We start from the raw sequence: 19,129 nt of genomic DNA, 5'->3' as shown, positions 1-19,129 counted from the left end.
ATCGCCTTTCAGACTCTAGTTCTTATGGCTGCTGCGATCTGGTGGAGGTCGCCTGGAAATCTGGTGATTTGGTTAACGACTTAAAAAATTCAACGACCACCAATGAGCAATGACTGAGGCATGAGAGCAGCGTGAATTCGAATTGGAGACGATCGTGGTTCAGAAGTAGTCCATATGTCTATGGAGGGAATCACGGGGTATGAGCACTATATATAGGGTTCTATCATAATCATTATCATGACACATAGTCGGTCATATATTGCGAGGCAGCAGTCCCTCGGCCTCTTCCGAAGGGCCTCCATACTCAGAGGCATGCTCTCCATGCGACTTTTCTAATATATCTGCCATGGCTAAACCGTCCTGCCGTCCCTTCTCTGCATTGACCATCCAGATCAGCGGTATGGGGAGGAGGATCAAGACCGCAATGAAGAAGAAGCCTGACCGCACCTGGCCCGTAGCATCGATGAGCACTCCCACAATGGCGGGGCCAATAAACGAGCTTCCTTTGTCCGTAGCCGCATACAGAGCGTAGAATGCGGCCTCGCTACCAGGGGGAATTAGCAGACCAAAAAAGGAGCGGCAGTAGGATGATAGTCCACCGGATACTAGTCCATGAACAATCCCCAGGGGGAAAATCTCCCATGGCTGCTGGAGTCCAATCACGCCCCATTTCTTGAAAAGAGGAATGTAAGCAAGCATGCCGTAAAGAGGTATAACCTCGAACAGGGCGATGCACAGCATAATAGTGTGGTTGGATTTGAGTCGGAGCCACCGCGAAACCACTGGCCACAGAAAGGCCCCGGCCATGCCTGACAGGGTAGCCGTGATTGACAGTAGTGCTACGGCTGTTGTGCTCATCTTTAGTTCGGTGCGGGCAAATAGGATAGCCGTACCGGATACCGTCGCCATCGCGTCTGAAAGAAGGAACCAGGCAACGAGGAAGATGATCACTTCGCGAAGTTTGGCTGCTACTTTGACCGTCTTCCACAATGATTTCCACGCAAACCCAACCAGCCGCAGCCAGATGCGCCAACGGCTGTTACCCGCTGCACCTTTTGAAGAAGCCAGGGGCGGCCCGGGTCTGTCCCGCAACCACCGCCGACTGACTATGGTGAAAGAAAACCACCAGATTCCGACCAATAGAAGCACAAATCGGAGAGGCAGGGTCCCTGATATTTTAGGTAATGATGTCTTTGACAGCGCAAAAAGCATCAAGATACTGAGTATCTGTACCAAAACGGCCGCACAATAGCCGAGCCCAACACCTTTAGAGGAGATTCGAGTGGACAATTGTAATTCAGGCGAACCCGAACCCGCTGCTTTTGTCTTAAATCCATGTCCAGTCGTAAAATGGTCGTCAGAATCCCTCGAGTTGTCTTCGTCACGATCCTCCGCTCGCACAAACTCTCCGCTTGAGTTGAGATCGGGTAACTCTTCCCCTTCCTCCTTGTACGCACTCTGAATCGATGGGTCATTGGCTACCAGAACAGGCAGAAAGGAGTTGAGAACGACGAACGAGGATCCAAGACAAGTCACGCCGACGACGACAAGAAGTGATCCCAGGATATAGACCGGTGGCGCGATAAAGACGAACAACATGCTCGTCATCGAGCCAATGAATCCAAAAGCGAGGAGGAGGGTTTTACGGTAATTTTCTGCGCGGGCGACGATTATCGTCAGCACCGTCTTACCAATAAGGTATAAATTTGGTTCTCACCGTAATCAGCCAGCGCGCTGAAGGAGATCAAGGTCAATGCCTGAACAAGAACCGCAAGCGAGAACGTGTACATGGCAAAACTGGCAGTGTTGACTTGCAGCCCCAACAAGCTGACCACACACTGATCATTATCCATGCCATCGCGTCTGAGCATTACCGTAGCCGTTCCATTTCCAGGGGCTGTGGAAGGCGAGCTAGAGCCTACACATGGCAGGTGGCTTGACAGCAGGGTTCCGCGTTCGCGAGCCAGTTGCTCTAGTGTGAGTGGCAGGAATGAGCCTGTTTCATAACATATAAATCAGAAGAGCTCTCACGGCCAGAGTAGATCGAAGAATAAGTTACCGTACCTACACCACAGACAGCAAAGACCTCAGCTGCGATTCCGTACGCGTACCAGCCCAGTATCTCCTTCCGACTGGTCGGGGTTGTGTCCTCGCCGGGGTACCGAGGCGGGCGCTGTTGGGCCTCCGCGCCGGGAGACGCGGGTGGGGTGGAGGCCAAAACCATAAAGATATATTGAATACGGAGCGAGAGAAACGAATGAGGATTCAATATACCTTCACAATGGCCACCATGGCACAGAGCGAGCGGAATGCTGCGAAGATGAATGCACGATTGCGAACATTATTCGTGCTTGACCGTTGACGCAACTTGTTTCTGTGCTGATTCATCATCAAACCGGATGTTGCGGAAGCTCCAATTCAAGCTGTGATTGGTTCGTCCGATCTATGTAATGCGACTCCGAATATAAGCAAAATAAACGCATTCTGACAGCTTTATGAGAAGAGTATCTCAAGATTGATCCATGGATATTTATGGCAGCTGCAAAGCTCCAGTGGTGCCTCGGCCTATGTTTGCCTGAGTTTCAGATGTTGCCCATCATACGAACGCTTGTTCTAGAGGAGAAGTGGGAGCATCTCTTTGAGTGTCATAGACGCAATAATTATGGTCGAATATGTGCTAACGATGAGAAAATTTAGAGCATGCATGACAACTCAGTCGATAAAGCGAGTCATGACTGTTGTAGCTGCATACGATACTCCGAAATCTACCACTGTACTTGAGGTTGGTTCCGCTCGGAGAGAAGTTCCACTCCACACAATGAATCCGCCTTGTCGTACATGAGAAGGGGTGAGTTTGCAAGATGTATTCCACAAACTTCTTGGCCTTTTGGTCTACTGGCAGAGAGACCGCATAATTCGCCGAACTCCAGTACTGGCGCCTGCCAAACACTGTGCCTCATATGAGGTTATCCAGAATTGGAAGCAGCACCCGCTACCGGGCCGGTTCAGGGCTTCCTATTTTCCTCATTTTATACAAATAACAACACCCACCAGTAGCGTTTGTATCCTTCTTCTCCCAGGTACTATCTGTTCCTTCCGCTTTGTCTTAATTTTCACCCGGCTCTCAGTTCAGATCAAATTCAATTTACGTCCGACTCTTCTCGGAGCGGTTGCTCAAAGGCAATCATCAATCGCCATTGCTCTCCGGTCGTCTGGGTTGACTGGTCCTAGCCAGCGAAATGACCGGGATTCTTGACTACCTCCAGTGTGCTCTGGGGAAGCTCCTATATCCTGTCCGTGGTCATGATTCGAAGCAGATCATCAGAAGTGCTGCTTTCAAAGATCTTCCCGACCCAAATATGACCCTTGAAGCACCAGAATGTGGTCCCACCGGCTCAGTACTGCTTGACTTCCATACTTGCCTGGCCGAGGACAGCAAGGGCAGGTTTCCTGAGCTTCGCTGGACTGCTCCTCCTCAGGGTGACGTGAAGGAGTATGTCCTGATCTGCGAGGACGTTGACCTGCCAATTCCCCGTCTCGTGATCCATCATGGCCTGTTCTACGGTATCCCTCCAACGACCACCACCGCAACGCATGCCGACATCAAACAGAGAAAGGATGCAGGAGAACGACTGACTCACTCTAATTGGAAGTATGTTCCTAATCTGGCTGGTAATTCTTACATTGGTCCTGCTCCGCCTCTGGGTCACGGCTTGCACCGGTACATTTTCACCATTATCGCACTCAACGAGCCTCTCCAGTTCGAACAAGCAGAACAGGTCAGCAAGCAAATGATTAAAGAGGCCATGGTTGGCAAGGTCATCGGCTGGGGTCAGTGGGTCGGACTTTGGGAGCGCCCTTGGCCCAAATAAGCATACGCCCAACGTTTCTTCATCGATCATGACAAATTCACGAAAACTATCACAATCTCGAGGGGAGACAAAGAAAGCATGGGAATGATTCACTGAATTATGGTTAGCAGGGAAGTAATGAGATTGAACCGCTAAACTGGTGGCTCCATGTATACTCTTAGTTCTCTTCGTCTCATCCTTACAACCGAAAAAGCACTTTGAAAAACATATCAAACTCTATTCAAAGGAATATGAACCGCCCCCTCTCTCCCATTTCAAAATAGGGTGCAGCTGATCCCTCACACAGGGTCGATAAGCACGTCGTGTCAACTAAGTATGCCAGTCAGATTCCGCAAACGAGAAACAAGCAGGACGCAAGGCTCACTGAACTGGAGCTGAAACTGTTCCATGAATATCACAAGCCGGTGAATGATAGACTCTATTGAAGCGTCCCATGATCGAAACGACATCGTCCCAATACGGTGCGTGTGCACAGTCTCTTTTGGCCGCGCCCGCATGACGTCCCTGAGAGCTTCCAGAAGCCCCAGCACCCTCATGAGATTGCGACTTAGCAGCATCCGTATAAGCAGAACTGACTCCTCCTCGTTGAGCTCCGTTTGCCCTAGCAGCACTGCGCTTCTAACACAGATAAACGGAGGTAGTTGCTGCTCAAAGGCAAGAATTGTTGGGTCGAACAAGGTGTTCTGCCGGCTGATATTGTACGCCGCACAAATCGCCTCGAAAAAAAGAAGACATTGCTCTGCTAATGTAGGAAAGGTCATTATGGATGCTTGGGGGTTTCTCCTGCAGTCCTTGCACTTGATGATCGCTTGGCCTTGGCTGCAGACACGATGAACCAAATCAAAGACGGTTCCAATTTCCACAACGGTGTGGATGCTACGGAGCTCGTTCACGAGACGCAGCACTTCCATGGAACATTGGCACGTATGCTCCTTCTCCATTGTTGATACGATGTCGCGAATACTCGGATGATGGAAATGCTGAGGATACCAGAGAAGAATCGAGGTCCGGTCCAGATATCTTGATAATACGTGCTGACATTGCTAACCTCATCGGCATTGTCGAGTAGGACTTCCTGTGGTACAAATCAAGGGACAAGCCCTCTTCAGAGCTGAAAGGCTAATAGCTGTCGTGAGGGTTGCAGTAACTCCCATGGCTCCGTGCTATTCATATGCACAATCGCATTCTACTATGGAAGCCAATCAGAACAGCGTTTGGAATACACTTCCCGTTAAAACATTGACAAGACAGCCTCACCATTGTCTGCAGCAGTTGACTGGACGGATCCGAATGGTCTGCCCCTGAACAACCGTGATTAAATGTGGTACACGCACGTTTCCCAGGTCAGCTGAAGGTCACACCAAATGTCGACAGCAACATTGCGAAAGTCATGTTCGCAAAAGATCAATGAAAGAGTAGCGGTGGTATTCAGCGCAGGGACATCGTCATGCTGACAGGTGTAAGTGTTGTTTCTGATTTGCTACTAAGCTGCACACTGCTGAGTGAAAGAGCTAGGAACAGGCCGATTCAGACTGATCACAAGGCTGACTCGATTACCGGTTTCTCAGACATCGGCCTTCACGGGTTTTGAGATTAAAAATCGATATTAATGCATAATCCAGGCATTGCTTGAAGAGACTATGCCACTATACCTGATTTGATAGACAAGTTTATCACTACAGAGCCCACTATCGTCGTCATCTGGTGAACATCCTCATCCTCATCATAAACAGCTGTAATCGCCGATCCGTCTCCATCATCAGGCTCAACCTTCCACGCGAAGCAGATATAGCCAGCATCTGCTGCGTACAATACCTTATGCGGCGGATGATGGCCAATAGTCCTGTCAGCCTTGCGTACAGCACTTGATGTACGAAGAGACATCTCTCCTCCAGCGGAACACAAAATCCTCCGACCATTAAAGGACAATTTTCTACCTCGGCCCTGAAATGGAAAATACCATTTGCGGGCCTTCGGTTGCTCCCATCCGTCGCAATTTGCTGCTCAAAATCTGTCTGAAGAAGCATATGATCATGTAACTCAGGCAAAACACCCTCTATCAAACGACTGTCCCCGGATATGAGGTCTTCAAGTGTGGTGATTAAACTATCAATGCTGACAACCACCACCATGAGGAGATTAACTCGTGTCTTGGAGCAGAGGGCACATTGCAGGATAGTTTCTGCCAAATGTTGCACAGCTCGCTGAGAGCCCAAGATGGAATCAATCGTAGGTGATGGTCCTGTTCGAGAGGTACAAATGTTTATACGGATGAGCTCTTTGATGACTTGTTCAGGGCACTGACATCGACATTGGCGACCAGTCGCAGTACTCACGGACATGAGGCTCGGAGAATGATTATTAGCTGGCGAACCAACGTCATTCGGACGCTTCCAAGCTCTATGGGCAAGCAGATTGCCTTGTTCTGTTGCAGTCCACGATTTTCCGGACAGCGCCTCTGCCATTGAGAACTGCTGAGGCTTGACTGAAGCACCTTTCTTGAGGGCACATTCAGGATAGGACGCTTGGATAGTCGCAGGGAACTGGGTACTGCTGGTAACTGCCTCGTTGGGCACGGGGTCATCTCCGAGATAAAGGCTTACCGTTGGCGGATGATCTTCTCCTTCCGGCGACGACGTGGGAAAGCTCTTCGGTGGGGTCCCCGAAGCATTGTACCCCTGTCTCAAGACAGCCAATGGCTTATCATTCTCGGGATTTTCAAAGGCTAGCGCATCAAAGAGATCACTCTCCTGTGCAAGTTCTGGACCTTGTTGAGAGAGAAATTCTTGCAGCCAGCTGTCAGAGGAGAAATCGATGGCATCGTTGACTATAGGATACATTTCTCGTCAATGGCTTTGCCTGGTTGCGTCTCTGAGAGAGTGTACTCTACCAGCAAATGATGGCAGTTGATCCTTTTCGCCAAAAGTAGGCGTACTCAGGTTAGTGTCATCGAGGGAGATATCGTCTAACATAGTCTGGTCGACGGCGATGGTGCTATATGCTGCTGTTTCTCCAAGACTTTGTGGGAAGTCGTCTTCAACGTCCTTCTTGTTGTGCGACTGGCCTTCTTTTGCTTTTCGCTTGGAGACCGACGCCTTCTTGTCTCGTTGATGACGCCGTGGGTCGACGTGCTGCGTGTCCGCGGGAAGGCTGGCGTATTGAGACTCCCTCCTCTTCGCAGGTCTTCCCAGTCGTCGAGACATGCTGTAGATGCACTCGATGTTATGCTTCAGACACCTTCGGCAAGATGGCTTTTCATGGCTACAGCGTATCTTGGCCTGTTGACATGCGTTGCAGGTCGAACGCACTTTAACGCTCTTGGGAAGTTGATCAGGGGATGGCTTCGACTGTTTGTCTCGGTTCATCCCGACGAAAGAAAGGCAAGACCGAGAATGTAGATACTGTTCTGGGCAATAGCTGAGATCCTGTCCCAGCCAATTCATTCTTTTACCGTGGTTTGTATATACGAGCGGATTGCAATTTGGCACTGACGGTCTTCCGTGTGTCGATCGACTAGAACACCTCTTGCTATTCCCATTCCCTTAAGCCGAGACAGAAGAGGGCGCGAACAGACCATGAGGTAGCATTGACACTGCAGCCCTCTGGCCATTCATGTTACATGGTTCGCGTTTCACGGATGAGTGGATATTGAGACTTGGACTACCGAGGCGACTAATCCAATATCGATGGCGATACTTGCATGGCCTGCGTGTGCGCTGCAAATCTGTTGTGAAATTTGTACTATGCTGAAGTGTGTCTGATGGTTACACAGAGAAACGTCTCTAATTGTTTTTCCATATCGCCTTTGACAGGGCGTCCAAAAAGCAGTCTGACTTGATTACTTCTCGAATTTGATTCGTTTCGTGGAGCAACGTAAAGTTCCAGTTACCGTCTTGGTACACTCCGACTGTCCTACATGGAATTATATGACCACCTGCTGTTGATCGACCCCGTAGTCTGCCTCCATGGGAATGAAGCCCGTGCTCTTCGGTTCCTCGGTCCTGCATGGTGCCGATCTGAACCACGTTGTGGTGGGCACCAATCCTCCTGATGCCGTTGTCGTCGGTGCCGCATCGTTGTCGACGTAGAAGAAATTCCCTGCCACCGGCGCTCTGAGTCCAGCAACTTCAACGAACTGTTTGATATCAAACCCGCCTCGTCCCTCTCTGGTCTTGGGGAAAATATGCCCAAAACATTCTGGAAACACATAGTTGGGATCCTGCTCGTAGAGAAGATAGACATATCGATGGCGTGTGTACGGTGGCGACTGGGGAGCGATGTATTCTGCTCCTGTGGAAGTTCTGTTGACTAGCCAGCCTTTCTTATTGTCGTTGCAGCGACTGGTCGCAGATGCCCTCATGTGTGGCTGGTACCAATGCAAGACTGTAGTCGAGCACGATTCCAAAACCACGTCGATGTCGACGAAGAGCAGGAGGTAGGTGCGCGCGGCGTTGAGGTTCAGAGTGCTGATACAGGGTATCGGGAGGGCATCTGTTCGTTTTCAATATCGCGTAAGCCATCGTAAGCCATCGTCTACATCAGCTACTGGAATTATGACGGACGTACCTGGTTGTTTGATGGTATCGCCTGGCGAAATCCATGGGGTCGAGGGGTATCGCATCTGCAGAGTGGGAGTTCCCGGAAGCAGAGCCCAGTGTGCGGAAGATAGGGCTGTGAATAGGACAGATGGGATAATTGCCTTCATAGGGAACGCAAGCTACGCACAATATGTTCAAAGTCCGGATAGATTGACTAGCTGTCTGCTCGAGGAGCCGGAGGCCTGACAGATGAATTTATACGCAGCAGGAGGCCAAAACTACCGAAAAGAGCGCTGTGTAACTCGAAATGGTTCCCGGGAAATAAACGAGCATGAATAAAGCCGTTCAGATGCCTTTTATCTCATCCAGCAATTGCCATCTCCGCAAAGCGCCTGCGCCTCCATCCCAATCCTTTCCAATAGACCATCCCCAGTAACGGACTCACACTCAACATCGCCCCCGCCACAGCCCAGTACGTAGTCTGATTCCCCCATTTCTGGATCATAGGATGGATGACGGCCGTTGCGGCTGCGCCCAGGAAGCATCGCACGAGGTTATTGGCCGCCATAGCGGTGGCCGGCGTGGTGTAGTACAGATCCACGATGAGGACGTTCATCACGTTGTATGCGGCCGTGATGCAGAACGAGATGAGGAACACGAGGACCAGGGCGACGCTCAGCGCTGGTTTGCTTTCGATCAGCGCGCCGTACCAGGCGACTGAAAGTGCCGCTGCGAACTGCTGCATATCAGCCCGTTGCAACTACAACTAGAACCCTTGAAGTATGAGAGGTGCAACGTAGCCGTACCGTCATAGGAAGCCCGATCTGCAACCGTGCCCTCTCGATAGGAAATGCGCCGTGGTCTTGCTTCTGGTCTTTGGAGATGGGTTCGCCGGTTTTGCGGCGGAGGCGGATGTAGTTCCAGTCGACAATTAGGCCGTTGAAGGTTGCGCTGACGAGGGAGCCGAGGCCCGCTGGGATGAAGCTGAGGCCGATGCCTAGATCGCTTAGCCCGTAGATTGCTTTGAATTGGGAGGGGATGCCGGCTGTGACGGAGTAGTAGCTTGCGAAGACTATGCCGTTGGCGAGGACGAGGGGGCCTGTTGGGAGTTGGAAGAGGAGGCGGAGTGTGGACAGGGGATTTGGGAAGGTGATACTTCTTTTTTGAGGCGCTGGATGGACCTCGCGGCAGGTGTCTGGGGAGCCTTCGACGTCACAGTTGGAGGTAGTAGTAGCATGTTGTTTGTGCCACCGGTTCCAGACTGATTGATTCCATCCTGTAGCTGGAATTGACCCGTCACCGACAATGGCGCGACAAGTCTCTGGGAAGAAGAGGAAGAGCGGTATGAAGAAGGTTATCGCGGCGAGGAAAAGAAACCAGAATATAGCCTGCCAGCCGAAGTACTGACTCAGGAAACCGCCTAGAATTGGGCCAAGGGATGGAGCTAGGATGTTGCCCAGCGAGGTGATACCCATGTACATGCCTCGCTCGGCGGATATGATGACGTCCGCTGCCACGGCAGACGCGAGTGCGACAGTCCCGCTACTTCCACAGCTCTGTACGGCACGGAGGATTAGAAGAGCGACGTAGTTGTGTTGGAGCGCGAGGGCAATGTTGCCGATAATGTAGATGGCGAAGCAGAGGATGTATGCTGGGCGTCGGCCGGCTTGATCCGCGAAGGAGCCCATGAAGGAGGGGGCAAGGCCTTGACATATCTGCCTCCAATGAGTGACTATTACTTGAAAGGACGCAAAACTCAATGGCCGGAGGAATACCATGTACGTAGTGATGGTCAAGTTGATCTGAGAACTGGTGACATGTAGATCTGCTGCAATGGAATTGAGAGAGGGATAGTAGATGTTGGCCGAGAAAGGAGAAAAGCTCGAGGCCAGAGCAGCTGCAAGGATGATGAGGCGTTTCTGTCCATTGGTGAAGACTGAATACCGCTGTGAATTTGGGTGAGAGGAAAGGAGCGGCGTCGATTCAGTGGCTGGTGGTTGAGAGATACTTGACTGCCCTGTCATAGTGTGTTGTATTCTTACGCCACAAGCACATGCAATATATCCTTTTACAGAATCGTTACTTTGAACGGTTTTCAATCTCATATTGAGCATACTCTCTCTATCTAAATGCTCGAAATTAACAGAGTGCGGCGCATTTCACATCCGTTCAGATTAGCCGGGCGACTATACGTATTCTACACCTCGATATCTTTACGTTAGTCGGTTCTAAGACCTCAATCATTTTTTCTGATTATGACAAACTACGCATAGACATTGCTCCTTCTGACTGTCTGGACGTCTGCAACCCATCTTCATATCTTTGGTAGAGGCTTATCCTCGTTGACTTCGCCGGTATAGATATGAGACGGCCTGAACAACTTGCCGCGTTTCACTAAGCGTACTCAAAGTCAGAAACTCGCCGATATCTTACCGATTCTTGCAATGGCTTACACATATACTCCCGCCAGTGTGCCATTACGCCCATGATACGCTGAGCCATCATGGCGGCCGGGATCATATCTGGTTCGAACCCTCTGCAGACACCCTTAGTCAACGTGTCACCTTTCCAGGCTGAACTCAAAGACGACTCTTACATCCCTGTGAAGACAAAGTTCCCGTAGAAGTCAGCATTGGGGTAGAGCCCTCTGCTCTTGAAATATTCGTCTGCCGAGGCAACCTGCTCTATCCGTTCGGCGACTTTTAGGAGACTGTTCGAGGAGGTATCCAAATCCTTGAGAATAGACCTTATTGGAGCAACTCTGGGGTCCACTCCCTTGTACGAGCGATGTCCGTATCCGAAGAGTCTTCGTTTGCCCTGCTTCACTTCTTCGATGAAGTTGGGGACCTTCTCTGGCGTTCCAATCTCCCGCAGCGCGAGGTTGGCTGACTCGGTAGCACCGAAATGAAGTGGGCCGAACGCTGCCCCTATTGCTGTTATCACACATGACATAGGGTCTGTGAGAGATGATGCTGTGACCAGTGCTGAAAATACAGATAGAGCCATGCCATGGTCCGCGTTGAGCATGGCAAAGCGCCGGAAACATGATAGCTTTGTTGGATCTGGACGTCCGGTGGTTGGATCTACCAGACCTGCTGTCTGGAACAGATTCTCGAGGAAAGGCTTGTCGCGAGATGGTTGTGCAAACGGGATCCCTCTTCGATGGCAGCTTACCAACCCGAACACGACCGCGTATGCTGCAACGGTTCGAATGATTGCGCGGTCGACCTCTCTGCTATTGCTTTGATATAGATCGGGCTTCGTCGATGCAGGAATACTCTCTGGGACGTATGCTAGACACGCTGAAAGTCCGACTAGCATGAGAGGCAGGGGTGAGGTAGTCCTCCTGTAGGGTTTACCTTGTTAGCCTGGACACGAAGCCTCTGCTGACATGGATTATTCACGGCAGTGTTGCTATGGTCCTGTGCACGCTTTTGGGAACCATAGCCATTTCCTCAGCAAGCTTCCGGCTCAATTCCTTCTTCTGCGAGGCCGTAGGATAACTCCCCCAGACGAGAAGGTGCAGCATATCCTCGAAATCGCTGTCCCAAAGCTGCTCCAAAGTATACCCACGGAACAAAAGGAGTCCCTTCTCATGATCGCTAAGAGTCGCCAGCCTGTCAGTTGTAACATCTCGCATAGAAATTCAGAGCTCCGCACGAAAAACTTATGCTTGTTTCCACCACGGTAGTATTCTGCAACCCGGGGTCGTGCACGCGTAGTCCACTGGCAACTTGATCGGCTCGATCTGCGCCAGCGGCTGGGGCTTTGATCCTCTTGAAGTCCATCGCTGAGACTGCATTTCGCCTAACTGGGATTACATACTCGGCGCTGGTGCGCGAGTCTCTGATGTAAAGTGTCCCCGACGACATGCTGACTGTGCTCTGAATCCGTTAAATGCTCCCTTGGTCAATGTGCCTCTTTTATAGGACAGATATGTACACAAATGCGCCGAGCGGGCCATAACTCAGGCGCTTCGAGGACGTCCTGAGGGAGCATGGGAAGAACAAAGCTAAATTTCCGTGCTCTTTTCGGGGGAATTGGAGTGGATTACACCAGAGTCCGCTTCATTAATTTCTCCAAGCAACTTGTCAGCCGCGTTTGCACTGACTGCTGAGTATTATCCGATGATTGACTGAACAGACAAAGTGCTCAAAGTTCTTAGAAAACTGGCGGTTCCGCAAATTGAAATATATTCCTACCTTAGTTAATACAACATGCTTTCAAACAGATGAGACCACTTTTCGATGAAAATAGTTCCATCCCGGTAGCAACAAGGTGCCTTCAAACTCAATCTCCATTCTCGTATTGCTGAGCTTATCGTATATTAAAATGATCATACATCAGTCTGACCAAGCAAAATTCGTGTTTTCGTGTCATCTATTGGGGCATGTGCTCAAAAGGCTTAGCCAGGTGCTCCTGGCAGAAAGGAAGCTTGCCGACGGTCCAGATTTCCGTATCCTAGGTAAGGACACAAGTAGTTAGCATATTTAACCCGATAGCGGGCGCCTMCTGAAAGCACGCACCGGCTTCAAATTCCTCTTGATGTCGGTGTCCAAGGTTCCACCCTTGATGGCGATGATCCCTGGGGCAGCGTCCGGGGCGTGGGCAATTGGCGAACCACATTCCGAGCAGAATATACGATGAACGGCCTTTCCAGAGCTGCCATTCTTCGCAAAGCTCTTGACGGGGCCATTGATCTTCAGCTTGTCTTTGGGGACGACCGCAACGAGCGCTGCAGAAGGGTGTAATTATTAGCCAACCAACCGATTATACGTTAATGTATGCAAAATTGAGAAGCAGCAAGTATAAGATCGACAACGCACAGTAAGTCGAGCCAGTCTGGCGCTGGCAGTCATCGCAGTGGTCATATCCCACCAGAGCGGGCTGATCCACATCAGCAGTGTAAGTAACTGCGTTGCAGAGGCAGTGACCAGTAAGAGGCATTGTGGCTAATTGGACTGATAATAACTAATTAAAGGAAAGGTATCACGATAGAGTCAACAAGGTGCTCAAAGTTGAGTACCTTTGTAGAGAAATGGCGATGAGGGGGGGTTATTTATACCCCAAACATCCCCCACTCCCACCTTCTCCAGGTGATTTGGAACCACCAGCCATTATTATTGCTTCCCACTAGTGGCGTCCGCTATTCAATAATGAGCAAACGAAGTTTATGCCGATGGTCAATTGAGGATTGGCCATGTTTGGCTCATGGGAAGAATGATGAGGAGGGGCGCCGTGGTAGAAGCAGAGAGAGTTGCGTCACTGTCGAGCCGAGCTCATTTTCTCTCTCCTACTAACCAAAAGGCTCTAGAGGCGCATTCTAGCTCCTCTGCTGGATTGCCATTTGGTCTTCTGATTCGGCCCTGACACTTAGCCATCTAATCAGTATTTGTCAAAGGACATTTTTAGTCCAAAGCTCCCTTGGAGTCGGAATTTATCTGCTGGAGCTGAAGGAGGGGCAGCGACATTTCGACCAACAAACGCCAATATGAATCAGAATTATCGGCAATAGACCATTGCGGGGACCACATTCTACTCGGGATATTATCACATTATTTCAAATCTACAGGGCAAAATGCATTCTCAAATATCTCCGTTGACCCGACAATGAGCTCTGATTGGCGTTCTTTTGCCCCTGTCGGGATTCCTAAATCCTAGCCCGCGCAAAGATTTGTCACGCTTGCATAAAAGAGACTCGGAAGGACGCCCATTGACGGTGACGAGCAGTCCAACGAGCCGAAGAAGACAGCAAAGCCACTAATACCTTATTCACACTTTGAAGTATCTGACTAACTGATAGTTCCAGCCGGTCCGCTTCGAGGTTCATTTTCCGAATCGGGATCCTCACGCTTCTCCAGCTTAATTGGTTGGCAACCAAGCCCGGGCGCAACAATGCACTACAAATTCCATCCTCTTAAGTGATTCATATCGTTCTATCTTGACCCTCAAGAGACGAGTATCCATTGGTACGAAACCGAGACCAGCTGGATTGAAGCAAGGTCTAGGTTCGCGCACCACCTATCCATACGGCTAAGAGCTTCCTCCATCGGCGGGGTATTGCAAGTGCGAAAATAAACACGACCACTCAGATGCGCACAGGGATTTTCGATCAGATCTTTGTCGATCTTGCTATTCCAATTCATATAGTGTTTTGCCGGGGTAAGACGATCGGCGCGAGTGCCCCTCCTGATTCTGGGATACCCCTGTTGGCTGCGCCGATATACTAGATTCAGACACGCCATTAATTTGGATTTCCGGTGTTGCCAGGCCCGATACTTGTCCAGGCCGTAATGATCCGGGAAGCTCGTTGGCTGATGGGAAGGGACTTTTCTTATTGGCTGCACCACTCGGTCCATGAACCTGCTGCCATTTTTCACGGGGCGAATGCATTGTTTGACCGTACTCCGGCCCTGGTAATTCAGCGGACGCTACTGAAAATCTATGCGAAGAAGTCGAGGTCGGAGAACCCAAAGAGACAAAGTTGTTTTCGGCACGTTCTTTCAGAAGGTTTGCTTTCATGACCAGTCGATCGACCAGCGTTGCATGTGCTTTCTTCAGGGTCTTTTTGACAAAGCTTGTGGCCCAGATTTGACATCGCATCTGGATGTCCTCGCGCAGGTACAATCCCTCCCGAGGGGCCTCTGGTAAGCCCAGCTCGATCGTCTCGCGAGGTTCGCCCGGCATATTCCCGCAGACAGTCCATTTATCCCGAATATCGAGTCCCGTCGGCGCGTAGACATGCGTTTGCAGGCCGCGTGGAAGATCATGGAAACAACCTTTGTAGCTGACATTGCCGTGAAGAAGTCCTCCGGGTAGATAGGATATTCTGTCGGTCAATTCGTACCAAATTGTATGGAACTCGTCTGGGGGCGCGAAGCTGGGAGGTTTGCATTGAGCGAAATTGATGACCAGAGGATTTAGCTCTATCATCTCCTTATGGTTATGCAGTGTCTCCACAACTGTATCTCTGGAGATGTATGAGGGGAGGGGCGTAATGGTGGTGAAAACAGTCTGTTTGACCATTGTGCTGACTGCTGACGCCTTCCGAAGAAAGCCACTTGGTGCCTATGCGAATTTTGATATCAACAAGCAGTAAGTCAGTCTATATCAATACAGCGACCATAGTGTACTGGGGATCGGGAATATTTCTGTTGTGGAATTAATCAAGAAAGAGCAGTTTACGCATAATAACGTCAGATGCCCAGATTGTTGGGACTTCTTGAGTCTTTCAGCCTTAATAATAATTGCCGAGTACGGATTTATGTGGCTTGGATAATCACCTATTTTTACCAGTTCTGTGAAACTGAGTTTGGAGCTGGCGTTGCTCACATGGCCCCAATGAGGTGCACTTTCGGCCCCTTCCAACCCCGCACCGACCATTGATAGGAGAGTCAAGTCCTTGAACAAGCCACAGGCGTTTGAATCGTCGAGTCAATACAGACGAATAATCTCCGTTGTTCAACAGAGTAATCCAGCTGGACAGTGCTTCGAGGCTTATCCATCAGCATCCATGTCAGCTTTTTCGCAACTCGCCAACCAAAACCTTGCTTTCGTCTTCGTGCCCAACGCTAAGGCTTGACTAGAATAGAACGAGGTTATGAGACCTAAATTCTGGCATTCTTAGGGCTGAACTATACTATGAAAAGAATCGTTTTTCTTGCAGATGTTCATACGCCACTTGTTATTCTGTCATATCTCGAATTCAAAAGAGGAAACTTGAAAAGATGGCCAGGCTCCGCCTCTTCTGTGAAGCCACAAAACATCCGCACGGTGGGGTCTCCAGCCCCCGACGATCACGACTAATCATTCCTGACTGCTGACTCTTCTGACATGCTCTATCTTATCGGCAGCGCTCTACAAAATAGCAGTTTGTTAGTCTGATTACCTGAGGCCAACCCGATATTTTCCGCTTACCTGCATCTGAGCCGCCATCCCGCCCGCGGGGTTTTGCCCTCCATACGCAAACGACTCGGCTCTCTGCGCTTCTCGAGCATCATCCTTAGTCACATATACATCAACATCTGCGTTGACAGGTGGAAGTCCCAGTGCCTCGTTCCGGTTGGCAATGGAGCGAACCTGAGCGGCGACGGAGCCCGCACCAGGCGGCTTGTTGAATGCACGACCCTTTGAAAGATACCATCAGACCGCTTCGTCTCGACAAAGTGGAAAAGTGAGTGACAGACTGACCTCCGTAGCTTGTATCTCTCGTGCATCCTCCTGGGTGATGTGACTCTGCGGCTTCCTCGAGATCTCATCCAACTTCGTGTCAAAGTTCATCTGCCGCATCGCCAGACTCTGTGCCGTTGCTAAAGTGCAATCAATATCGGATGCTCTCCATTTTTCTTACGATCGGGGAGAACTAACCTGCAGGTCCTCCCCTCACAGGCCCTGTGCCTGTCAACTCGCTCTCCGCTTGTGCTATGACGGAGACATCTTCGGGTGTGATGCGCTGGCCGACCTCGGCGGCGCGTTTAAGTTCGCTAACAGAAGGGAGATCGAAACTCATGCTTATATTAAAGTTAGACAAAGTAGTGACCTATACAGTGAATTTTGAAAAGGCTTGCTAGTTGTATGTTGTTTGGATCTATCTGTTGCCTCATTGTTGGGATGAAGCGACTTGTGATGTCACGGTGAGTACATCCCGCCATAGAGCACTGGGACGGCAACAATTTGCATAACAACAGCGATAGCAATGGACCAATTGATATTATACTTGCCACCTTAATCATACGAGGTAGTTAAGGACGGAACCGTTTCGTTTCTGATGAACCCTTCGTCGAGAGTACATATGACCGTCTACACAAATCGGTTTCTAGCGTTGGCAAAGTAGTTATTCATAGTTTGGATACAAGCTGGCAGTGCACCTTAGTACCGTCTGACAGGGTAAGCAGTGGCGGAACTCCGAGATGGTATCAGTAGATCTCTTAGAGGAACGGGAACAGAGAGTACTCAGACGATTAGGGCAAGCTTCGATCTATTCTGTGCCATCGTCGGTGATCATTGAGGACAGAAGTTGTCTGCATGGCAGTAAGCTAGAGTATCACAGTTGTAGGCTGCCGGAGAATTGCCAGATCAATCATCAAGCAGACTCTAACTATAGCAGAAGCACTGCAAATGCCACCACTATCATGATATCCGTCCAAATTGAAAGAGTCCGTGATTGGTGCTCATTGGAGACTCTGTGCAACGAATCCCCTCAGCCACGAGTATAAGGAACTTGCCCTCACCGTAGATACCAAATTTCGGCACGACATAAGCCATTGCAGCTGCTCTGCAGTGAGGGACTATGTTCCGCAACGACTGGAGTTGCAGGGACGCAGCTCCTATTTCTGGAAACAAGAAAGAGGATCTGCTTTTCAATATGCGAGGTGACTTGTCAATTGCGACACAGCGACACGGTGTCCGGTTAATGGACAGTGCGAGCTGGAGGCATCCAACTTTAATAGCAGTTTTTTTCCAAGCGAGATTCGTATTCGTCACTTGCCAGGCAATAGCACCTAATGCGTCTCGTCGCCATGTGAAACTGTAGGATTGTAGGATCCTCAATCAAAAAGGGAAGTTCCAAGGTCCTTGTAACCGTGATATCGACATATACTACCTTTGACGATCCCCGCGGAGACCTGCATCGACTATCACACCGTCGTAGGCCGAAAGAGTATTTGATGGTATGTCAATCGTATGAGTATTTGAGGTGATTGAGGTGTGCTCATCCTACCCTGGACAACCACACTCTTAACGTTTTAGACGGATCAGGTACCTTAAAGCCATGTTGTCCAACATATTCTATTAACAGATGTGCGGCTTGTGTGACAGCTGAAGTGCTTCACCTCGACATGTGACTGGTGGCCGGGTTGTATCCCATTTAGCAAAGACGGAGGAGAACCTGGAAATTGGGTTGCCTGCACACTTGGTTGCGAGTTCGTCTTTAGAGTAAACTTMTAGTAGACTCAAACTATACAAATCTTCCAGGCGTGCGTTCCTCAGGTCGGAACATGTTTGCTCATGAATCGCAGACGATCCTGCGATAGCATTGAGGTCAGCCAAATTTGTGTAAGCATGGCAGAGCTTCAAACCTGGCCAATTAGTTCCGTTAGCTATTGCAGTATAGTAGCAGAATCGCCACTGACATAAGCGAATGCCCAAAGGCTAGCGAGAGGCCACAGTCACGGCGGCTTTGAGCCCGGAGATGTGCACATCAGTAGGCACAATGCTGAATGGATCGAGGGATAATGGGCCTGATGTTCCTTTTATACATTTTCCGAGGCTCTTAATAGAGAGACAATCGCCATTGAATTCGCAATTAACACTCTCCTCGATCCCGACGTACTATGCTGATATTGCTCAGTCTTCATCTGGGGCAAAGCCGGGATAGGTCATTGGAGCCAATCGGAGCTACATATATCCGGCTGATTGCTTATCTCCGTGCCGGTTCCGGCCTGATGCTAAGGTATAGCGTCATTATCAACAAGCCCGGGTAGAAGTTCGAGAAGGATTTCCCATGAGTGAGATGGAACGCCGAGTCATGGCTGAACTACGATATTTAAGATGAGATATAATAAGCTTTTATAGGTCAGAGCTGAGTCGTGTAGACCATAAGATCCATAATCACCACTTATGCCCCCGAATCCGCGTCTAGGAAACGTCTCGTGCTACGTAAGTGACTCTCACCCATAAGCAGTAGTAGCCTCGCTAGAGGATGGTATGAGTCGCAACTTG

The 19,129-nt window shown here is 50.0% G+C and overlaps 8 protein-coding genes across 8 annotated transcripts; 1 reads left to right on the top strand and 7 right to left on the bottom strand.

Annotated features, from left to right (window-relative positions):
- Positions 1-252: 252 nt before the first annotated feature.
- Positions 253-2,224, bottom strand: Asppvi_008127 (MFS transporter; the record flags this gene model as incomplete). Its single annotated transcript, XM_043304008.1, has 3 exons — positions 253-1,655; positions 1,718-1,996; positions 2,065-2,224. 3 exons carry the CDS (start codon positions 2,222-2,224, stop codon positions 253-255), a joined length of 1,842 nt encoding a protein of 613 aa, XP_043159943.1.
- A 1,015-nt stretch (positions 2,225-3,239) lies between these two features.
- Positions 3,240-3,872, top strand: Asppvi_008126 (YbhB/YbcL family Raf kinase inhibitor-like protein; the record flags this gene model as incomplete). Its single annotated transcript, XM_043304007.1, has 1 exon — positions 3,240-3,872. One exon carries the CDS (start codon positions 3,240-3,242, stop codon positions 3,870-3,872), a length of 633 nt encoding a protein of 210 aa, XP_043159942.1.
- Positions 3,873-4,177: 305 nt separating this feature from the next.
- On the bottom strand, positions 4,178-4,813 carry Asppvi_008125 (uncharacterized protein; the record flags this gene model as incomplete). Its single annotated transcript, XM_043304006.1, has 1 exon — positions 4,178-4,813. The coding sequence occupies one exon, from the start codon at positions 4,811-4,813 to the stop codon at positions 4,178-4,180; it is 636 nt and encodes a 211-aa protein (XP_043159941.1).
- A 697-nt stretch (positions 4,814-5,510) lies between these two features.
- Positions 5,511-7,075, bottom strand: Asppvi_008124 (uncharacterized protein; the record flags this gene model as incomplete). The annotated part of the gene is made up of 3 exons (XM_043304005.1): positions 5,511-5,758; positions 5,833-6,699; positions 6,808-7,075. 3 exons carry the CDS (start codon positions 7,073-7,075, stop codon positions 5,511-5,513), a joined length of 1,383 nt encoding a protein of 460 aa, XP_043159940.1.
- Positions 7,076-7,794: 719 nt separating this feature from the next.
- On the bottom strand, positions 7,795-12,282 carry Asppvi_008123 (MFS transporter; the record flags this gene model as incomplete). Its single annotated transcript, XM_043304004.1, has 8 exons — positions 7,795-8,363; positions 8,439-8,589; positions 8,856-9,146; positions 9,217-10,427; positions 10,864-10,946; positions 11,007-11,756; positions 11,815-12,012; positions 12,071-12,282. 8 exons carry the CDS (start codon positions 12,280-12,282, stop codon positions 7,795-7,797), a joined length of 3,465 nt encoding a protein of 1,154 aa, XP_043159939.1.
- A 508-nt stretch (positions 12,283-12,790) lies between these two features.
- Positions 12,791-13,357, bottom strand: Asppvi_008122 (GFA family protein; the record flags this gene model as incomplete). Its single annotated transcript, XM_043304003.1, has 3 exons — positions 12,791-12,871; positions 12,937-13,145; positions 13,237-13,357. The coding sequence occupies 3 exons, from the start codon at positions 13,355-13,357 to the stop codon at positions 12,791-12,793; spliced, it is 411 nt and encodes a 136-aa protein (XP_043159938.1).
- A 1,185-nt stretch (positions 13,358-14,542) lies between these two features.
- On the bottom strand, positions 14,543-15,436 carry Asppvi_008121 (uncharacterized protein; the record flags this gene model as incomplete). The annotated part of the gene is made up of 1 exon (XM_043304002.1): positions 14,543-15,436. The coding sequence occupies one exon, from the start codon at positions 15,434-15,436 to the stop codon at positions 14,543-14,545; it is 894 nt and encodes a 297-aa protein (XP_043159937.1).
- A 780-nt stretch (positions 15,437-16,216) lies between these two features.
- Asppvi_008120 (uncharacterized protein) lies at positions 16,217-16,919 on the bottom strand (the record flags this gene model as incomplete). The annotated part of the gene is made up of 4 exons (XM_043304001.1): positions 16,217-16,267; positions 16,328-16,537; positions 16,601-16,719; positions 16,778-16,919. The coding sequence occupies 4 exons, from the start codon at positions 16,917-16,919 to the stop codon at positions 16,217-16,219; spliced, it is 522 nt and encodes a 173-aa protein (XP_043159936.1).
- Positions 16,920-19,129: the final 2,210 nt, after the last annotated feature.

Source organism: Aspergillus pseudoviridinutans (genome assembly GCF_018340605.1).
Source record: "Aspergillus pseudoviridinutans IFM 55266 DNA, scaffold_5, whole genome shotgun sequence".
In the NCBI taxonomy this organism is placed as follows: Eukaryota; Fungi; Ascomycota; class Eurotiomycetes; order Eurotiales; family Aspergillaceae; genus Aspergillus; species Aspergillus pseudoviridinutans.
The sequence above is the reverse complement of the archived record's forward strand: the minus strand, read 5'-3'. Positions and strand labels throughout refer to the sequence as shown.